At 39.6% G+C, this 21,835-nt stretch overlaps 1 protein-coding gene across 6 annotated transcripts in view; it reads right to left on the minus strand.

Moving 5' to 3' along the window:
- Window positions 1-21,835, minus strand: part of TLK1 (tousled like kinase 1) — a 133,696-nt gene that overhangs the window by 104,249 nt on the left and 7,612 nt on the right. The window contains exons 1-3 of one of the 6 annotated variants that reach the window (XM_043505269.1): window positions 21,305-21,366; window positions 12,424-12,669; window positions 11,878-11,941 (exon numbers count right to left, since the gene is read on the minus strand). The exons of 2 other annotated variants lie outside the window; for them this stretch is intronic. Coding sequence is in view for 1 of the 4 variants with exons in the window: in XM_043505266.1 (XP_043361201.1) it covers window positions 21,305-21,323 (19 nt within the window). In the remaining 3 variants the exon portion in view is untranslated. Of the gene's footprint in view, window positions 1-1,556; window positions 1,665-6,922; window positions 7,056-11,877; window positions 11,942-12,423; window positions 12,670-21,304; window positions 21,367-21,835 lie in introns of those variants that run through there. 3 more of the 6 variants (XM_043505266.1, XM_043505271.1, XM_043505267.1) reach the window with 3 other exon arrangements.

Raw genomic sequence — 21,835 nt, forward strand, 5'->3', positions numbered from 1 at the left:
GCCTAAACAAAATTTTTTGTTGTGACGTTATTGAAACTTTTCAATTGTTTTTTCATTCCTTCAGTCGAAACTATATGGCAAACAACATGAATTCATGAAATACGAGTGAACGGTTTAACACTGTTACAAAAAAAGCAAACATTCTGGGATGTATTAGCAGGAGTGATGCAAACAAGACATGAGCAGTAATTCTTCCTCTCTACTCCAGGCTGATTAGGCCTCACTGGAATATTGAGTCCAGTTCTGGGCGCCACATTTCAGGAAAGACGTGGTCAAATTGGAGAAAATCCATAGAGGAGCAACAAAAGTGATTAAAGGTCTAGAAAACATAATTTATGAGGAAAGATTGAAAAAATTGGGTTTGTTCACTCTAGAGTTAAGACAGAGGGGACATGACAGTTTTCAAGTAACTAAAAGGTTGTAAACAAGCAGAAGGGAGAAAAATTGTTCTCCTTAACCTCTGAGGAGAGGACAAGAAGCAATGGCTTAAATTGCAGCAAGGATGGTTTAGGTTGGATATTAGGAAAAACTTCCTATCAGGGTGGCTAAGTACTGGAATAAATTGCCTAGGGAGGATGTAGAATCTCCATCATTGGAGATTTTTAAAAGCAGATGCGACTGGGTGCATCAGCCCCACAGTGGTACAGCAAGAGTTAACCCTTCTCTCTTAGCCAAGGAGGCCACGGCTGCCACCCCCAGAGCTCTGCTGGGTATGCTCCAGCTGGAGCCAGGATACAAAAGGCAGCGGAGCAGCTCAGTCTGGGCTGACCACTGGCAGGGAAGGAGGTGCGTCCATAGCTCCTGGGAGAGGACCGCCTGCACTCCAACATGCAGAGGCCAGCCAGACTGAGACTGACTCTGACACCCAGATTTGGGACACCACAGGGGGTGGAGAGATCAGAGTCCCAGAGATGGCGAACTGGAGTGATCTGGGTAGCAAGTGACCCAGGAAATCTTCAGGGGAAACGGTTACAGAACCAGACCAAGACTCGGCGTGTTTCAGCAGGACTACGGCAGGTAACCCCACCACCAATAGGGCCCTAGGTTGGGACCTGGTGGAGAGGGCAGGCCAGAGTCCCCATATCCTAGCCACCACCCACCCCAGGGTGGTGGCCCAACTCACCAGTATTGACTGACAGCAAGGGTTACAGTACTGACTCTGGCCAGTTGGCTGCACTGCCCTGATAACAAGGGCTGTAGTATTAGCTCTGGCCATTAGGCTGCACCACCCTGCTAACAAGAGCCATATTAAGGACTAAGGCCACTAAGCCGCACAGCCCCGAGACACGGGGCAACCCTTCAGACTTGACCGTGGGGCTGTGATGCACTTCTCCGTGGCCCCCATGGGGTGTTGGGGTGTATCAGCCCCTGCTACAGCAGGTTAGACAAATATCTGTCAAAGATGGTCTAGATAATACTTAGTCCTGCCATGAGTGCACGGGACTGGACTAAATGACCTCTCGAGGGCTCTTCCTGTCCTATGATTCTATGAATAGTTTCAGACTACTTGAAACTGAATTTTTCAGCAAATAAGCTATTTGATTAAAATATGTCACCCAGCTCTATGAAGAAACAGGATGGACCAGTGGCCTGAGAGTGGGGCACAGTTCCTTCCCTGGATACAAGGAGATTGTTCTCAAAGAGTTCAACTCTCTGCAATGGAGTCAGTCTAAAAGCATGACAGAGGAAATAAAAAGGAGGATATTTTTAAATTTAATTTAATTTATATTAAAAACAAATGAAGTGCTCTAATTTTATACCATTCCTTCTGGATATATTTGTGTAGAACATGAATATGAGAGAATGTGAGGGCACAACCTCCCTTTAAAACTCAAATCTTTAAGTACTGTGAAGTCTAGCACTTTTTAAAAACAAAAACAAAACATACTCAAAAGCATTTCAAAGTGGTGAAGGAGTATGTTGGCTATTTTTCCATTAGCAATTCATAGAGGCAAAGCAGATACAAAGTGAATGCATGAGCAGCTTGTTGAAAAGGTGTTCTTGCCTCAAAAGAAAGGATGGATAAGATAGACCTGTGTTCCTAACTTGAATTTCAATGTAATTTACCACTCCAAGTTAAAGACATCAACATTAGTCATGTACTGGTATGTTCTAGCTTGTGGTTTCTGTATGAGAAAAACTGCTTATTGTAATTTACATTCCCAAAAAGTCTGCACTTCTTTCCTGAATGATCTTTACTTTCTAAATGTATATAGCTTTCAAAATATGCTGTTCTAGGAAATAATTTCAACTATAAAAAAGACCCTAATTATCTTCTTTTGGGGGGAGGGGCTAAACAGATGTTTAATACAGGTGGAAATATCTGATCAGTCATGCAGTCTACATGAAGCTTCTGGAGAAGGTAAAATAAGCAGGGCACTTTTTTGTTTGAAACAGTATCCATATTTGGGGGAAAAATAATCACAAAAGAAAAGCACACGGGCACTTGTTGACACAAAATGGAAGAACATGTCTGACTTGTCATTATTAAATCCATATCTATCTTGAACAAACAGAATTGAACTAATGTGCAATTTAACCAGTTTGCATCCAATCAGTGACTTAAAACAGTTGTAATGTGTATCTGTATACAAAAAGAAACTTGTTGCTTGATTTTCAGAGCTACTGAGCCCATGTAACTCCTGATGAAGTCAACTGGAGATTTGAGCACTTAACACTTCTGGAAGTCAGGCAGCATATAGTTCTATATTCATCTTTCTTGCACTGAAAGCATGGAATAAGATTCTCTGGGGGCATTTTTTTGGAAGAAACGTTACATTTTAAGCTTTTAGTAGCTACATTTCAAAACTGGTTCAAGTGATTTTTTTTTTAGTTTATTAATAATTCTGGCCATTTAGAAATTGGTGGTTCTCATTTTTTCAGCAGTTTGCTAGAGCTGGAGGAGGCAACAGAAACTGGAGAAAGCTTCCAACATTAGAAAAAGGCAGTCATTTTTGCAGGGTAAGCTACAACCCAAAATAATTCCTTGATGCTGGAAACTCTTAACTGATCTCTAGCCCGCACTCCTCACATGACCCACATTTCTGCTGCCAATTCCTGATTCCAGTTTTCTGACCAAAAATCTGCAATGAAAGGTTCATTAGAAAGGAGCAGGTCAGTGGGGATGAGGGAAGGAATAAGCCTCTGACAGTTCTGTCTCCAGGGAATTATTATGGATGATCACCACATGCAGAATGCTAGCAGACCAACATTGAGAAAAAAATTAAAAAGCAGTCCCTTTAACTGAGTTCTCCTCCCCTTGCCTCCTGGACAGCCACCCACTTTACACTGTTGTCTCCATTTTGACTACTGTAAAAGTTGTCAGAGGGCAATAGTCAGCAGAAGTTATTTCATCAAGTGCTTACACAGTCAGCATCTGTCTGTCCAGTAGAGACCAAAAGAATTGCCTTCATCGTCCTTAGCTCTTATTTCTGAATTTGGCAGTCCTTCTCCCAAATACTGAGTAAAAGAACTCTCAGGCCTCTTCGTGGCCACAAACTTTTTGCATCATTATACTAAGATCAGCTAATTGAGTCAAGTGACTTACACACACACACACAAGAATAAAGAATAGACTTATTTCCTACATTTGCCTATGAGACATGCATATTTACTGTCAATTTTCTAGTCATGTTCTTATCTTTTGTTAGGGTATTAGATGATCACTGTTCTACAACATTCACAGATTTTCAAGAATAATGTAATTTTAGCATTTTTTCCTTTCATAATTTCACTGGCGTCCCCGATGTGGCTTTTCATTCTCCAGACACTCTGAAATAGTAAACTCAATTGCCAGCTTTCAGAGCAGCTTTCTGTCCCATTTTTTACCCCAAAACTAATCTTTAGTTCAACAGTCACAAGATAATACAAATCTTTTTCTCCAGCCTCTGTTCTTATACCAAGAAGTAGGGAATAGAGGAAAGACGTAATACAAAACTATAAAAAACCCCAAATGCACAGAATAAATACCCTATAGCTACCACACTGAGGGAAAGTTGGTTCTAATCCTCAGAGTGCAAAATAACTGTTACTTCAATTTCCACCAAGTCTGCTGCTCTTTTTCTAAAAAAGAAAAGGAGTACCCGTGGCACCTTAGAGACTAACAAATTTATTAGAGCATAAGCTTTCGTGAGCTACAGCTCACTTCATCGGATGCACGGCTGCTACTCTGAAACCGCTCTTTTTCTAGTTTGCATTACTTGGGATCAAAATTTTCTGCATACTTTGATTTCAGGAGCCAATGATTTCAGATTCTGCACACATTTCTACACTTCTGCTACAACATATGGAAAGATAAGCACTAAACCAGGTGGCAGGACCATCATGGAATTAGGAAGAATAAGGCTAGCTCCAGCACCTTTGAAATAAAAATTCTGATCCAGTACCTGATGATGTACTTTTATGATCAGCACATAGTAGAGATGCTTTTAAGACTGAAACTGACTATGGTTGGTGGTTCTGAAACATATAAAGTGTCTTTTGGAAAGATTCATAATTCATTGAAATTCTGAGATATTGTGCCTCATTTAAGTGTTATTTTTCCTCTATGTAAAAAAAGAAGAGTCTACTTTTGTTTTGGCAAACGGTTCTGGCTAAAAACTAAAGTCAGTTTTTAGCCAGACACTTCTTTAAGCTGGCTTTTTCTAGAGAAATTCTTCACTGAGCATGCTTTCCTACCCCACCCCGCAAATTACTAAATCATGTTCCATACTACTTTGCAATGGTTTGGCCATCCCGATAACAGAGGCCCCAAATAAATCAGTAAGCATAAAAAGGCGAATACAGAGATGATGCAGAAGAGTATAGAAGATTCAACATTATGTGTCTGTCTGCCCTATTCCCAAAACTTTCAAGGTGCCTCTTTTTGCAGCATGCACAGGAAGCGTTAGCATAGCAAATAATGCTATGAGCAACAGAACCACGACAAGGTCCTTCCTGAGTCTGTTGAATAATATTTAGCTTGGGTGCAGGAAATAGTTGATCAGAAGAATATAAAGACAGACTCACGTAACATCAGTAACATGCTATTTCCACAGAATTGTTACTGCTTGATAAGACAGAAGACATACGATTGCATTACGAAGATCAAAATTATTTGTTCTTTTATCTTTCTCCACTGCTATAACTGGACTAGAGAAGAGACCAACAAATTATATCCTGGGAGTAGCAGCACAAAAAAACATGTGCAGTGGCCAAAAGGGAAGAGTGATCATATTGGGTGTAGGAATCCTGATATTTAAGACATCATTCCAGATTCAGTAATCTCTTCTCTATTCTTGAGAACAATACTGAGACTGATTTCGTTAGCCATGATGGTATGAAAGCATATATTCCCCTCTCTTTTCCTCATTTTCAGGGTCCCAGCTACATTCTGAACTTGCTCTCCAACCTTTCTGCATCTAAGACAACAACAATACAATACCCTGCGAGAGACAAACACCAAGAAGGAACATCCCTCTTGGAAGTGTTCCTACTTGTGAAGGTAACCAAATGGAGAAACTTTCTGATTTGGCACAAGGACTTAAAGTGTATTTTCAGCATCATCAAGGAATACAATGGAATGGCAGAGACTGGCCATGTCTACAGTAGGAAAATACATTACAACGTGTTAGCTGACAAGTTAACACATTTAAAATATACTTAGCTCCTAGTGTAGCCAAAGACAGTGATGACAGAAAGTTAAGTTCCAGTTAACTCTCATTATCTACAGGACTTATCTCTAAACATTTAGGGAGTTCAAACAAAATTGAGAGATTTTGATAAACATTCTGCACCCTCAAAAAACATCTCCACTGTCTATTTTAATAATAGCATATGAGCGGAAGTGCTAATGTGATGATGGAGGAAGAAAAGGTGCCAAGTGTCTACTCTAACCAAGCACTTCTAGGGAAGTCTTTGTTCAAGATAGTTGTCAGTTCTGGCAGCAACTTGGGAAGTACCAAGAACCATGGGGCTGGGGCACTGGGGATTGTCCATGACAGTTTCATTTTCTGTGTTCTGTACAGTGATAAAACTTCCTCCTCTCAGGCCCCTTGTAAAAGAAAGAGCAGTCATTCCATCTGTGCTCCCTCCAATGAGCCTCCCTCAAACAGGAACTGCATGCTGAATCACCGAGGGTCACAACAACTTATTCCTGAACTGAGAACATCTTCACTTTATTTGGAGTCTTCAGGAAGACTTGGGTAAAGGTAAGTTACTTCAGAAGTACTACTACTATGACTTTACTAAGACAGGGGACAGATTAGAAAAGGCCATCACAGCAGAAAATAAAAATGAGTACACACATCTTTGAGTCTATGGGACATGACTGCCTCTCAGGGAACTAAAAAGTGCATAAAATATCCTTAGTTTTGTTTTATAGCATTTCATAACATACTGAAGCAGTAGTGTTGCATTCCACTCACCACAATCAGGAAGAACTATTTTATCGATTATTTTTATGATGCTTACCAACAGAGTATCTGAGGATCCAACAAACAATGAGTTTACCGTATAGGGAAGGAACACATCCCAATTTTACAGATGGGAAAATGATACACAAGAGGAGAGACTCAGGGACTTTCCCACGGTCATATAGGAAGTCTGTGGCTGACCTAGGAAAAGAACCCAGACCTCCTGAGTCCCAGTCCAATGCACTAGCCACAATACCATTTCAACTGAGAGGTCAAGATTCAGACCAATTCAGAATAAATTTAGGTTTTTTTGGGGCTGTAACATACGTTACTATCTGTTAACACGAAACTCATCATCTGTCCCAATTTCTGTTTGGATGCTGAAAGATCTTAAAAATCCAGAGCAATGCTGACAGCAAGAATGAACATCTGACCAAAGGATCACTGAAACCACTACTAGCCAAACACTTTCTCTGTACTCATTATCAGGAGACAAGTCAGAAGCTTTGAATGTTCAAGTCAGTATTTACCATGAAATGGCTGTTCTGTCAGAGTTTAAAATGGCGCAGGCCCCATGTTCATGTCCTGTCGAACAAATACAACAATGGTTCCTTCTCTCAGAAAGGGGAGATGGGGGAAATAAGGTCATCTGGCAAGCAGAATAAAGAGGTAATGTCATAAAACTTTGAAATGTCTATGTTTCCCCCGCTTTGGAGGAAAGAGAGCCACAGCAGAAAAGACTCAAAAAATGTATATGAAAATTATTATTGGTATATTTTATTCCAACAGTGTATATGAAAATGATTTATAGTTCAGGAGCGATACTCGACCAATTATTATTTTAGAGCAGAAGCAAAAGTACACCATCGTTTTCTGTATTTGACTAACTTTAAAACTCAGGTGTACACATCAGAACTCTCAGATGCACACTACAGAAAAAAAGTCTTATTACACCATCTCTAATTGCAACTATAAGGCTAATGGATTACTTTACTTTTAAAACTACCACCATTTTAAACTGAAGTTCATGTGGCTCAATCAACTTTCAATTATTTTCATTTATAAACATTTGTATGACATATGTAGTACATAACATATTAAAAACACCTATGTTAAAAGAACATTAGTTAAGTTGCAAAGTCAACCACTTGAAAGTTGGGTTGCCCACACAACCTTAATTCTGTCCCCTTGTGCATATGTATAAATCATTCTAAAATACTCCATACTCCCCCACCCCCACTGGGGTCTTTCCTCACTTAGTGTACAGGAAATAAGGCATCAGTTCAATACTTTTAAGTCTCATCATTCAGTGAGAGGCCCCTGCCTTACTTACTTGTGCACCCTCCTAACTCTGCACTGAATGTAGAATTATTCATTTACTCATAGTCTTTTCTAAGGCATTTATCACTGCAGCATCCAAGCGCTTCAAATATTAAAACATTTTATATACAGCTCTCCCCTGTGAGATAAGAGTATTATTCCCATTTTGCAGATGGGAAAACAGAGATATGCCTAAGGCCACACAGTGAAAAAGCCTAGTTTACAACTTAAAACCTACTGACTCTCTATCTTGCGCTCATTCCTCCAGTCCACAATGCAGAATTACCACAGGTTCTGAGTATCCACAGCTCCTACTGACTTCTGGTGCAGGCACTCAGCATTTCTGAAAATTTAGTGCTCAGGGCATCCAGAAAAAAAGAGACCACCACAATTAGTGACTACTTGCCAACATTTTAGTTTAAGTGACTTGCTCAGCTTCACCACAGCAAGTCAGTGCAGAAAAAAGGACAGAACCAAGTTGTGTGTGGCATTCACCTGTCTTAACCATAAGATCATCCTTTCTCTTGCTGCTGGCCTCACCTAATTCTCAAATTCATACATTCCAATTTCTAGAGTAGGAATCCCAGAGACAATAGCTTCATTCACAACATGGCACCAATTCATTTTCCAAGAACAGCCCATCCTGTGCACTGAATGAAGCACTGTGAAGAACAACAGTATGAGACGGGTTTGGGTTAATTAGAGTCTCATAATGTGTACACAAAAGGAGCAGTGTTAAGGTTGTATGGGCAACAGAATCTGGAATTTCCTAGTTTTCGAATGTTTGACGTCACAACCTAAATAGCTTTCTTTTAATGGTATTTTTGTTTGTTTTAAAAGGAGAAATGTAAAAATGTTATGATGTACAACTGTAACAACTCCTACATCTCACATCATCAGTACTGTTTGAATCCTGAACCTTCAGCTCTATAGCAGACTTCTACCACTTAATCTACAAAACAAACTACATTAGTTAGTAGCAGGAGAAGGGGTAGATGGACTGCTGAGCCCATGCAATAGTTGAGGGAAGACTGACACAGCTCTTAGGTGGAAGTGGAAGGCGCTCCTGTATCATATGTTGTCCCCAGGGGAAGGGATGGGCAACTCATGCCATGTGCTCAGTCTTAAATGTGTGCCTAGCCCCAAACACAGCAACTAGACACCCATGGCAGGCCTGGGCCAGGCAACTCAGGCTCACAGGGCTTAAGCTGCAGGGCCGTTTCACTGCTGGGTAGACTTCCAGGCTCAGGTTGGAGCACAGGCTCTAGGACTGTCTCGGGATAGGGTCTTATCCCAGAAATCTACACAGCAGTGCAACAGCCCCATAGCCCAAGCCCCACGAGCCTGATTCAGATGGCATGGGACAGCCAAGAGTGGCTGGTTGCTGTGTAAACATACCCAAAGTGAACCACAGCTGGTCCACTCCTCTGTAGCTCCAGCAGCAACTAGGCTGTAATAATTACTAGATAGGTGATAGCTTAAATTATAGATTGGCTGATTAGTCAGGCTCTCTTAATTTAATCTTTGTTCATGCAGGTAGACCCTCCGAACCTCTAGGCACATACAGAATCATAGCCCTATATGTATTTCAATACAACTGATTCTACATGTCTGCCTTTAGAGCAAGATACATTTTTGAAAGTGTCATTCAACTGCACTGAAAATTTTCCAAACCAAAACATCTGGACGAGTTGAGATCTTCTGTCTTTCTTCCCCTTCCCCCCAATGACATCCAAGGAAGAGGTGGCCCACATTCACCTTGGCATGAATCAGGCACAGACTGAACAGGTGCGAGAAGACTGGCCCGTCTTCTAGCATACAAGGCTGAAGCCCTAAGACACGAAGAACAACTTAGGGGCACATGATACGAAGATTTATAAAACATTTTGTCATACACTCCTCTTAAACAAAGCTTGCTCTCTGGATTTATCATTTTAAGTGGCTGTTGAATGGACAAAAAAATTATTAAAATTACTAAAAACCTGAACTAATTAAGGATAACTACATAAAAACTGTCAAACAAAGAGGGATAGTTTAACAATCAACATTTGCCAATTGAAAAAGAGGCAGAGGACACCTGGGGACACCCTACTCATCTTTCATATCTACTTTTGGCTAGTAGACATCTGGCAAATATTCCAGGCCCTGATAATAGAGTACCACATACAGCGGGCAAGTGGAAATTACTAAACAAGTAACAACAAAAAGGAATGAAGATTAGGGAAACAGAGACATTTACTTACCTCCTTCCCTCATGAAGTGTCGTTTTCATCCTCAGAATACAAAATCAAATTTTGATAGAGTAAAATTATATGAAAGCATACTGGAGTTTTCCCTTTTGTGAATCATACAATTCTTACTACATTATTGTGACTTCAATTCCAAGAACATTCCAACAAAGCAAGAGTAAAACAGGTATTAGATGCCGGTTCAGGAAAAGCCATAATTTTTATTGATGACCAACACTATCAAAATTAATATGCATATAAGGCAAAGCCTATTCATTGAAAACCTTCAAAATATGTGGCACATGCTAACAAAAACCACCACAGCATACAGTTTCTTTTGCTACTATTGTTCAAATATAAATCAGTCTAGTCTCTAATGAAACCAATTTAAATCCTTAATAGCTATCACCATACATATTTTGCTAGTTTAGGTCTAGTGCAGGTGTCGGCAACCTGCGGCTCTGGAGCAGCATGCGGCTCTTTGGCTGCCTCCTGGGGGGCAGTTGTTTTTTGAGGGGATGCAAGGTGCAGGCTCTGGCTGGGAGGCACTTACCAGAGGTGGCTCCCAGCTGGCAACGCAGCAGGGCTCTGGCCCCACACCGCTCCCAGGAGTGGCTGGCTGCTGGCACATCTCTGTGCACCCCTTGAGGGGAGGGGGCAGTGGGTCTCTGTGCGCTGCCTGCAGCCTCAAGCACCACCCCTGCAGTTTCCATTGGCCAGCTGTGATGACGGTGATGAGGGTGGGGGCAGCGCACAGAGCCAACTCCCCCATTATCAGTGGTGCACAGAGATGTGCCAGCAGCCAGCCGCTTCCAGGTGCGGCATGGGGCCAGAGCCCTGCTGCGCCGTCAGCCGGGAGCCACCTGGTAAGCACCTCCCGGCCAGAGTCTGCATCTCACACCCTTCCCCGCACTCCAACCCTCTGCCCCAGGTCAGAACCATCTCCTGCACCCAGAACCCCCTCCTGCACCCCAATCCCCTGCCCCAGCCCGGAGCCCACTCCTGTTGGTATTCAAATTCAAATGGCAGAAGTCGCATTAAAAGTATTGGTGAGTACTAGCAACTTTAATATGTTTAATTATTATTAGTTGATAAATTCTAACTCTACAAGTAGCTTTGCCTGTGATGCTGCTCTCGAAATATTTTGGTTAAAGAGAAAAACAAAAAAATGGTTCCTCTTCTTTAAAAGGTTGCCGACCCCGGTCTAGTGATTCAGTATTTGTTGGAGTTACTAATTCAACATTTTGTAATTTACTGCTTCCATATAGTAAAGACATTTTTCTAAATGGATTGCAGGCTAAATCATTTGTTTATCAGAATAGAGAATTCTCCTATAATAAATAAAAATACATTTTACTGAAAAAATGCCTTCCATGCTCTATCTTCAGACAATATCTTCAACAAAACCAATAGACTCAAAATATCAAATATAATTTAATGAAGAGCAACTGTAAAATGCCCTGGTCTTAAATGGAAATTTTAAAAATAATTATTTCTATTACTTATAAGATTTCACTGTATTTTAGAGCACTAGAGAACACTAAAGGAGGGAAAATTTGTTCTTTCTTGAACATGTCCTTTCTTGGACCCTTTATATTCCACAATTTTAACAATGAATTTCCTTCTCCCTCCTTGGTAGGTAACTGGTGACACTCCAGACGTTCTGTCCTAGAAGAGGCACAGCACCGTTATCTTTCTGATCTGTTCCCAGTACACAAACTTCTATAGTTTTAAAATACTACAGTTCTAATTAACCAAAATACTCAATATAGCTATAAAATTAAACTAATACCTGTTTGCAAGATAGCCTTCAACTATTGGCAACAGATCTAAAGAAAACACACCTTAAATCTGTCTCTCCTTAGAAATAACTTTCAAGAGAGAGTCACTTTGAGATATGAAGAATACAAGAAATTCTTTGGCAAGAACTAATTTACCCTTCTCTGTCCTTTTCGTGTCCAACAACTTAACTGAGGGATGTTCACAGCAGTAAAAGTCATCCTGGGAAAGAAAAGTTAGTTGAACAACTATGTGCAATAATTGGTATCAATAGAGAAGTCAGAGATTACTAAAAGCATCACACATTCAGAAGGACTCCCCTTCCATATATTGTGTCCTCAGAGGACAGGATATCTACACAGCAGCATCTTGAGAATGAGCAGAAAGATGAGTATGAAAGAGGACAATGTAGTCCTGACACATTTCTACCTCACTCAGATACTTATATAGCTCTTACCATCATAGAATTTGAGCAGCTCACAATTTCTTGCTGTATTTCTCCTCAACACTTCAGTGAGATGGGGAAGTACTCTTATCACAGAGGAAGTCTATGGCAAAGCAGGTTTTCCGATTCCCAAGCTAGCTCTCTAAATAGTAGAAAATCCCTCCTGACATTTCATCTTTCATCTGCAGCTCTCAGTAGAATAATATATGAAGTTTTTGAGTAAAACTGATTCCAAGCTGAGTGCTTTGATCCACCTTACCACAGAAGCCTTGGTATCTTTTTTGTTTCTGACTACTGGCTGGTGCAGTGCAGATAACTTTCTATAGACTTCAGACTTATCTGGATAGACTTTAGTTGCTCTTCACATAACAAAGGTACACCCTTCCACATCTTTCTTGAATCACAAATCTACGATCAGTTTCTCACTCTGCAGCAAGTTGATGAGTAAGCTGTCCAGAAACAGGCAGGCATGGATTCCGTGTTCGCACAGGGCTTCAAGCACGGCCTAGATAAAATCCCTACACGAGGTCAACAGACCAGAAGAAAGGACCCTGTACTGGAAGCGCCTTGAGTGGTAGCAGAAGTGCAAGTAACTTGTGAGGACACACCCTCAATGGAAATGTGGAGATACACTTATTACAAGTCTATCAATGAAAGGAACTCACAGGAGTTTAAAGTTGCTATTACACATTTTAAGATCTCCATCCTGAACTTACTTATTTTTAGGAGAATCTGTTGAACATTTTGGGATCCAAGATGGCCTGTATGTTCCCCATTCATTTTGGCAGCCAAAGAGAATATCATGAATGATCTATACACTTGCAATCAATGGGGCCAGTTCTTTGGCCCCAATCAGTAAATGTTAGATGGCTTGTATGACCTCATTTGTGCTTTTATGGATTTTTTGATTTTTCAAAATACTACACATTTCCTTTGGGGGTACCTATTCATTTAATCAATTATCTATTTTAAGCTGTCACTAGACCACATCTGAGGTAGTTGTGTCTCTCCAACCCCCACCCCAAAAAAAACCAAACAAACCATGAGCAAATCTCTAGTCTCCCAACCAGGCAATCTGACTCTTTGAGCAGTAGTTCCCCCAAGTCATGCTGTTTACTTGGCACTAGTAAAGATTCTGAAATTATAATCTGATCTACATTTTCTTCCTCTACCAAGCCTATCCTATGCCCTCTTAATGAATGATCTAAGATCCAGAGGAGAGATTGATTTGCACGAGAGGACTTCCCAATTTTTTAGTGGCTTGGACTCTTCTATGTTACTTCACAGAGGAAGTGGGGGTGTGGATGGCTGATCCATTTTCAGTTGCTTCTTTCTCTTTCCCTTGATCTGAGTAGGAAAGCTCTGCCTACTCTGGCAATGAACAAGGTGAAGATGATTGAATTCAACTTCCTCCTGCATTTGGATTTACTTGACTTTTGTCACTTACAATACTGGACTGGCAACAAATCAAGATTTTCTGCCAATTTGAAAAGGTTAAAAGGCTGCAAGTCAGAAACTTCCCTATCACCATGGGCTGCTCTAAGCTAATGTCAAAATCTGGACTCAGGATGATCTCTTCCTTCTTTAGGTTCTTCTTTCAGAGTAGCAGCCGTGTTAGTCTATATTCGCAAAAAGAAAAGGAGTACTTGTGGCACCTTAGAGACTAACAAATTTATTTGAACATAAGCTTTCGTGAGCTACAGCTCACTTCATCGGATGAAGTGAGCTGTAGCTCACGAAAGCTTATGCTCTAATAAATTTGTTAGTCTCTAAGGTGCCACAAGTACTCCTTTTCTTTTTAGGTTCTTCTTGTATCCCTGGTTAGATTTTACATATATCGGAGGGATGATGCTGGGAAAACAGTGAAACTCCTGGGCAATATGTTATAGTAAAACCTCAGAGTTAAAGTTACAAACAAACCAATCAATCACACACCTCATTTGGAACTGGAAGTAAATCAGGAGCAGCAGACACACACACCCCCACTCCCCCAAAAAAGCAAATACAGTACAGTACTGTGTTAAACGTAAACTACAAAAATATAAAGGGAAAGCAGCATTTTTCTTCTGCGTAGTGAAGTTTCAAAGCTGTAGTAAGTCAACATTCAGTTGCAAAACTTTTGAAAGAACAACCATAACGTTTTGTTCAGAGTTACAAACAACCTCCATTCCCGAGGTGTTCGTAACTCTGATGTTCTACTGTACCTTTTTGTTGTCTACTTCTTTGCAACACACCAAGACTTTGTTTCCTAAAGACTGTGGCTTCTTTAAGAATTAATTTTGATTACCATCTACCTGAGAGTCCAAGGCAGGGAGAGAAGTCACAGGAGGAGCAAAGTTTCCCATGGGTATAGCCAAGAGGCTACACTTTGTGTTGGAGAACACTGCCTCTTTGGGGAAACAGACAGCCTAACAAACAGCTACTACATTATTTCTAGTGGCACCATCACTAAAATTTACAGGAGGTAGATACCAGAGACAAAGAATCATTAATCCCATGCAGCAGTAGTGAAGTCTCAGGCAGGTTCCTGGGGGTAGCTGTAGTGGGACCAATGTCACCTGAGAAGCCATTACAGCTGTATGAGCCACTGGGGAGAGAAATGGCTGCAGCAGATACACAGCACTTTGCTGTAGAGAATCACTGCTGTAGTTGCCTTCTTCACATCTTATTCCCACTACTGCATCTGCTGTTTCCTCTTGCTCCAGAGAGAAGAGAGACTCATATGAAGAGGGAAAAGCACACAGTTAAGATTGAGAGACATAAAGAGGACCGTCAACCTTGGTGACTAAGCATTCCATTTGTATTGCATGGCATTGGTCCCACTATAGCTATCCCCAGCAACCTGCCTGAGACTTCACTACTGCTCTATGAGATAAACTATTATCTGCCTCTAGGATCTCCCTTAATTTTGAAACTAAGTATTTGTGCATCTTCCAAGCACAACAAGTGGGGTGGAGAAGACCAAGATACACAATTGCAATGTAATGCAAAAACAGACTATGTTGCTTTAAACATTAATAAAATTCACAATCCTATTTTTAAAAGCCAGCAATACCAGAAAAACTAAAATCAAGATATTTGGATTGGCAACACCAATTTTGAATACAATCTGATATCTGAATTTTGGAATATCTGTACCTTATTAATTAATTAGTTGGTTTAACAGACCTACATTCATAGATGAATAGATTCCAAGGCCAGGAGGAGCCACTGTGATCATTTAATCGGATCTCCTGTATAGCACAAGCATAGAATGTCCCCAAAATAACTCCTAGAGCAGATCTTTTAGAAAAACATTTGATCTGAATTTTAAAATTGTCAATGATGGACAATCAAACAATCCTTGGTAAATTGTTCCAATGGTTAATTATTCTCACCATTAAGAATTTAAGCCTTATTTGTAGTCTGAATTTGTCTAGCTTCAACTTCCAGCCACTGCATCATGTTATACCTTTCTCTGCTAAATTGAAGAGCCAATTATTAAACAGTTGTTTCCCATTTCAGGTGCTGACTCAAGAAAAAGTGAAAGCAAGAACCAATTTTTCAAATGAGGTGCAACGGAACTGATTTTTAGCAGTATTTCTGAACTATTTTGTCTGAGTTGAATGTAAAGTTCTAGAGTAAGCTTAGAACAAATATATTGCAGCATTAAAAAGAAATCTAGTAACAAACCTAATGTTCTTGAAGTGCTAGGGAGTTACAACTTTAAGGAACATATATACATTTAATTTAAACTGATTTTTCCTTAGCATTAACCCTTTGGATGTTTTAGGATATACAGCGTATATCAAATGACAAGACACCGTGGCCTTGGAGTATGCTATCAAAGGTTATTTCTACACTGCAATTAAACACCTGCAGCTGATCCTTCTCAGTTGACTTGGTCCTGGTCTACACTGGGGGGAGGGGCAGGGGGAAATCAATCTAAGTTACGCAACTTCAACTACGTGAATAACGTAGTTGAAGTAGATGTACTTAGATCGACTTACCATGGTATCTCCACTGTGAGTTGACTATGGCCGCTCCCCCATCAACTCTGCCTGCGCCTCTCGTGGCGCTGGAGTACAGGAGTCGACAGGAGAGCACTAGGGGGTTGATTTATCGTGTCTAGAATAGATGTGATAAATCGATCCCCGCTGGATCGATCGCTGCCCGCCGATCCGGCGGGTAATGAAGACATACCCTTGGGCTCACAGGGCTCTGGCTATGGGGGTTTTAAACTGCAGTGTACATGTTTGGGCTCAGGCTGCAGCCTGGGCTCTGGGGTCCCAGAGCTCGAGCCCCAGCCCCAGCCCAAATATCTACACCACAAGTTGCATGAGCCCTGCAAGCCCAAGTCAGCTGACATGGGCCAGCCATGTGGTTTTAATTGCAGTGTTGATGTACCCAAAGACAATGAAATTTTCCCTTCATAGTTTGGCTTTGGGTTTCAGCACTCATGGGGATTAGTATTATCTCACAATCATTTAACAACATAATTTAATTACAAAGAAGTTGCTTCACTGAAGGACTCAGTCCAGGTAGTTGATAGGAAGAATTAAAAGGAGGCTGGGCTTGCCACAATTACTCAAATTAGATTAATGAGGATTTAATGTGCTCAGAAAAGCACTGCTAGTTCAGAATTTTTACATAAATTATACATATAAATATATTTTCCAACCAGGGGTTCTCTAACTGGGGATCGGGACCCCTCAAGGAGTCATGAGGTTATTACATGGGGGGCTCAGGAGCTGTCAGCCTCCACCCCAAACTCCGTATTTCCTCCAGCTTTTATAATAGTGTTAAATATATAAAAATGTGTTTTTAATTTATAAGGGGTGTCGCACTCAGAGGCTTGCTATGTGAAAGGAGTCACCAGTACAAAAGTTTGAGAACCACTGTTTTAAACAGGAAACTGCATTTAACTTTTATTATTTTAACTCATAAATATGAACAAAAACAATATTTTCATACTAATTTTACATTCCTCAATACACTTAAGTTATGACAGTTATTTATGAAAGCATATCCTGACATTCAGTACTAGATTACATAGCACATCTGCAAGACATCTTTTTAATCTGCTTCAGAGTATATTCCGCATGCTAAATATATTTGTGAATGTTGATGCAATATTAACATAACCAAATGGCATCTAAATCTATAACATGGCAACCAGTTGTAACTCTTAGTTTAACTTTTCTTTTTTTAAAAGGAGAGCAGCAGTAAAACGTATTTCTGTGAATAAATAGATGCTAATTAATTTAGTAACAATAGAGTTAGCTATAGACAGCAAAAGAAATACTCTTCATGAAGATAAACCAACTGCCTAGAACAGTACCTTCTATTTCGCCAACTTGTAAGTCCTGCCCTCACCTAAAGTACAGAAAAACCAGTCAAACCTCTCTTGATGTACCTTAAAACATACAAAACCAAGGAGGTAGCTGTAGAAGGATCCCTGTTCAGAAAAAAATTATAGGTGTGATCCTGAGGGAGAAAAGGAGATGGTGCATTTTGGTAGCATATACCATGCAATAATAACAAGTACCTTATTAATTTCTCCATCCTGGTACATCATTTCAACTTAGAATTCAGCTAAAGCAGACTAGTCTATTGACTATTCTATTTACAATAGACTCTTTGATTTATGACAAGTCCTTAGCAGAGAAGATTCTAAGAATAAAAATGTTTCATTTTCCTTGGCCTTCTTTGAGCTTCCCCAAGAGGCCAGCTTCGGTTTCAGAAACAGTTGTAAATACATACGCCTTTCTTCTTAGGCATAGGAAGACAGTGCAAACGATATAGGAACAACTTGTTTAGCCCCAAGTTTACCTTTCATTAAAAATTTGTTTGTTTTCAGTTTATTTCTCAAGAAAAATGCAAAAACAAAATGTAACAACCAAGACGACATTTAGAGGAATACAAAAGTTACTATAAAGATTTCAGAACAAAAGAACGCAAACATACAAGTCCATTGCTTATAGTTCCCCCCAGCCCCTAAAATTTTAACACAGGAGAGAGCCAGTACATGGCTACATGAGTAGTGCATAGTAGTTACAAACATAATTTAATAAAAAGATGTCACATGAGCCATGTTATAACACAAATGTGTTAATACATGTTTGATTACAAATGTTTTGTGTATTTTCCACATTTTGTTTTCAATAGACTTATTGTCAAATGCTGCTTTAAAAGAGAAAATTTCAACCATTTAAAATAAACTGGAGTGAGGCCGAGTTTTTTGGTTACAGTTCTTAATACCAACATATAGGATGCACTGATTGCCAGAGGACCCAAATGCACTTTAGTTGGAGCACATTAAACACCTGCATGGATGCTCTCACGCAGGAGCCAAAGTGGTTTTAGTTTGCTTTATCTTGGAGGAGAATGAAGCTACAGGGAACTAAGGCCACTTTACTTCTGAATGAAAGAATTCAGAAATTTTGGGGGGCACGGGAGAAGTTAGAAGTTTTAAAGCACTTTAATTTAAGTGCATTCATTTCACACCTTTTGATTCACCTTAACTTTCCTGGGTTTCCCCCATGAAGACAAGCCCTAATAAGAGTTTAACATCTTTTAGGAATACTGTATGGGGATTGGTCTTAAACACATAAAAAAAGTGATTAAGATAGGGGCCTCAAGTTTACTATTTTAGTTCTTATAAAAAATTACATTAGCTTTTTAGGGGTGAGCTTTTAATATACACTTTTATTGATGTCTTTATATACCATTCCTTGATTCAGATTTATAATCTAGAAGATGCTATATGTTTTTAAAATTATAAATATTTTTGTACTGTAGCATAAATTCTAATTCAAAAGAAAAATGCTAAGCTTAGCTCTTATATTAAGAACTTTTATTTTGGCCATTCTTAACAGGTCCAAACTTTGAAGAGAATTGTCAGTGTTTGGGGTTTTTTTATTTTCATATAAAAAAAGTGACTGTAAAAGTAATTTTGGCTTAATAAAGAATTATTAAAACATCTATTGTAACAACAGCAAAAAATCTTTCACCAAAAAACATTTGGAAGAATTTGTTACCAGTTTACCATAAAGTTTTTCCTGCCAATTTAGAGTTACTATGACTTAAAATGTGTTCATTATTCATCAGATCTAATGCCTTTGCAAAAAGGTAAAGAATCTCCAGTATAATGGCTTTAAAATATATTTTTACATACAATGTATGAAGAAATATTTGCAAAGTATATTAAAAAGCAAAACTACTTCAAAAGAGTTATTATACCCTCATAGAAAGTCCAGAAGGGACCATCAGTTCTAACCTCCTGCACATTACAGGCCAAAGAGCCTCGCCCACTCACTCCTGTAATTGACCCATAACTTCTGGCTGAATTACTGAAATCCTCAAATCATGGATTTAAAAACTTCAGCCCTTAAAAGATGCAGAGCAAACATGAGATTTGTTGTGTTGTTTAAAAGAATGGATCTCCTTAAAGTTTTGTAAAAGCACAATAGGTAATTACAACAATGTAATTTACAAGAAATTTTGTCATGTTAAATCACCAATGCCAACTAAGCCATCTTACAATATAATATTCACTTGCCTGCCTAAAAGAGTAAACCCCTTTTTCACTATAATTTTCAATTATGTTTAGTTTTTTAATTAATCTTAAAATAAAGTTAAAGAGAAGTTTATTTTGTTTTTACTGTGTTACCTGATTTGTAATAAGCTGCTAATTCATTATTGGATGCATCCTCTCCCATTACCTGTATTTAGAATGACTTGGAGAGACAGGATTTGGCTTCTGGTCATCCAGGACAGGGACCCAAATCATTAACAAGACAGTAGAGTATATTTGAGGTCTCAAAACAAAACAACCAGGAATTGCCTGAAGGCCAGTTGCATGTAAGCAGCAGGTTTGAGACAGTGGCAGGAAGGCAAGGTAGCAATGCCTGATAAATGGTCACAGACAGAGCCTAGAATAGCTAGGACTAGGAGGATCAGAGGGTCTCTGGGTGTGGAAAGAGCATGGCAGAGTGCAAGGCTGAGAAAGGGACAGCAACCCAGCAAGGAGGCTTTGTAGCTTAATAGATAGACGGTTGGAACAGACTCAGCGGAACTGCTGAGAAATAGAAAATCTAGTGCAGAGGAGAGGGGGTTGGGGGAATTGAGTAGCAGGCAGGGAGTTAAGCCAGTCTCAGCCAAAGGAGTGTAGGGAACAGGGTGTGTCACATAGTCTGTCCTGCCCAGAAGCAGAAGCCATTCAGCAGTGGACATAGACCAACAATTGAATGGATGGCAGAGTGACAATAGAGGAGCCCCTGATGTAACCATCGAAGCACCAGAAGCACACCACCACCAAAGCTGAAACCAAGTCTACTACTGTTTCTTTCTCTCCGAATCATGTGGGCTACAAGCAGCAGCTTGGGCATTTAAGGCAAAGAACCTTTGGTATTCTTCTTTTGGGTTGCCTTTGCATATGTAGTCTGGAAGTTCTTTACTTTCCTTTTGTAATTAACCTTTAAGATTTATACCTAGGGTATGAGCATCCTCTCTCCAGCCAATCACACTGAACAATTCTCCTGTACCTACTAGAAGCATGTGAATTGTTTACTGGGAAGCCACCAAAAGTTAAATTTGTTAACCACAGTGCTTGGAGTGTCTATATCATATGCGTCTGAGGCCTGATTTATACTTAAAACTTTAAAACAGCAAAGCTACGTTGGTCAGGGGGGCGAGGGGGGTGACTGACAGCTTTTGTTGATATAAGCCTTAGTGTAGATGCTTCTAAACAAGAAAAATAAGAGATACCAACAAAGGACTTGTTTAGGGGACGGATACAAGCTATACTAGCAAACCCTTTCTAGTATAGAGAAGGCTCAGAAAATTACCAAGTATCTAAAAGGATTTGGGATAACACAATACTCACAGTGACCTCTTCAATGGGGTTAGTTACAGTATTACTTTGGGCAGATTAGTGTGCCAACCAGCCATCAGTGATTGTTTGTTTATTTGAAAATGCCAGTAAAGTGCATGCTGGACTAATACCAAGCAAGGCCCACTAGTACACAGTATGATTGGGCTTTGTTGACCTTCAAAAAATAATGTGAAATTTAACTTTTAACTCTGTCTGGTGTCATACAGAATGCATAGTATACTTCTCAGGATTTTTCATTCTGAAAGATATTTGCAGATTATGTTACCTTTAAAATAAGTGGTCATCTGTAATTATGTCAGTAGAAGAAAAAAAAAATGTTCCCCTTCGCTGAAAAAAAACCCAAAATGGATAGTGCAATAGAGTTTAAGGTACTGACATCACAAAGTTCTGTTATGACATTCTTATCCTTGCATTGTGTATCAGGAAGCAACAAATACCTGCGGTAGCTAGTACCTGAAGGACGACTGAGTAGAGCCATGTCTACACACAAGATTGTTCCAATTTAACTGTACAGGTATAAAGCATTACAACCCCTTAGCATGGGTGCAGTTATATCGGTATAAAAGAGCATTTATAACCTCTAGACACAGCTGTAATGTTCTATCAATTTAACCATTTTGGTTAAAAAAAAAAAAAATCAACCCTCTATCTGAAACTGTTAAACCAGTATAAAAAGTGTGTGTAGACAAGGCCTAAGCTTGCAGTTAGTGATACGCTTAAAATTAACACTAAGCAGCAGATAAGACAACTTAGAAGCAAATTTTTTTGAAGTGTATATTACCACTCTTAAGTGAAT

The sequence above is a fragment of the Dermochelys coriacea genome, chromosome 11 (assembly GCF_009764565.3).
Source record: "Dermochelys coriacea isolate rDerCor1 chromosome 11, rDerCor1.pri.v4, whole genome shotgun sequence".
Lineage (NCBI taxonomy): Eukaryota > Metazoa > Chordata > Testudines > Dermochelyidae > Dermochelys > Dermochelys coriacea.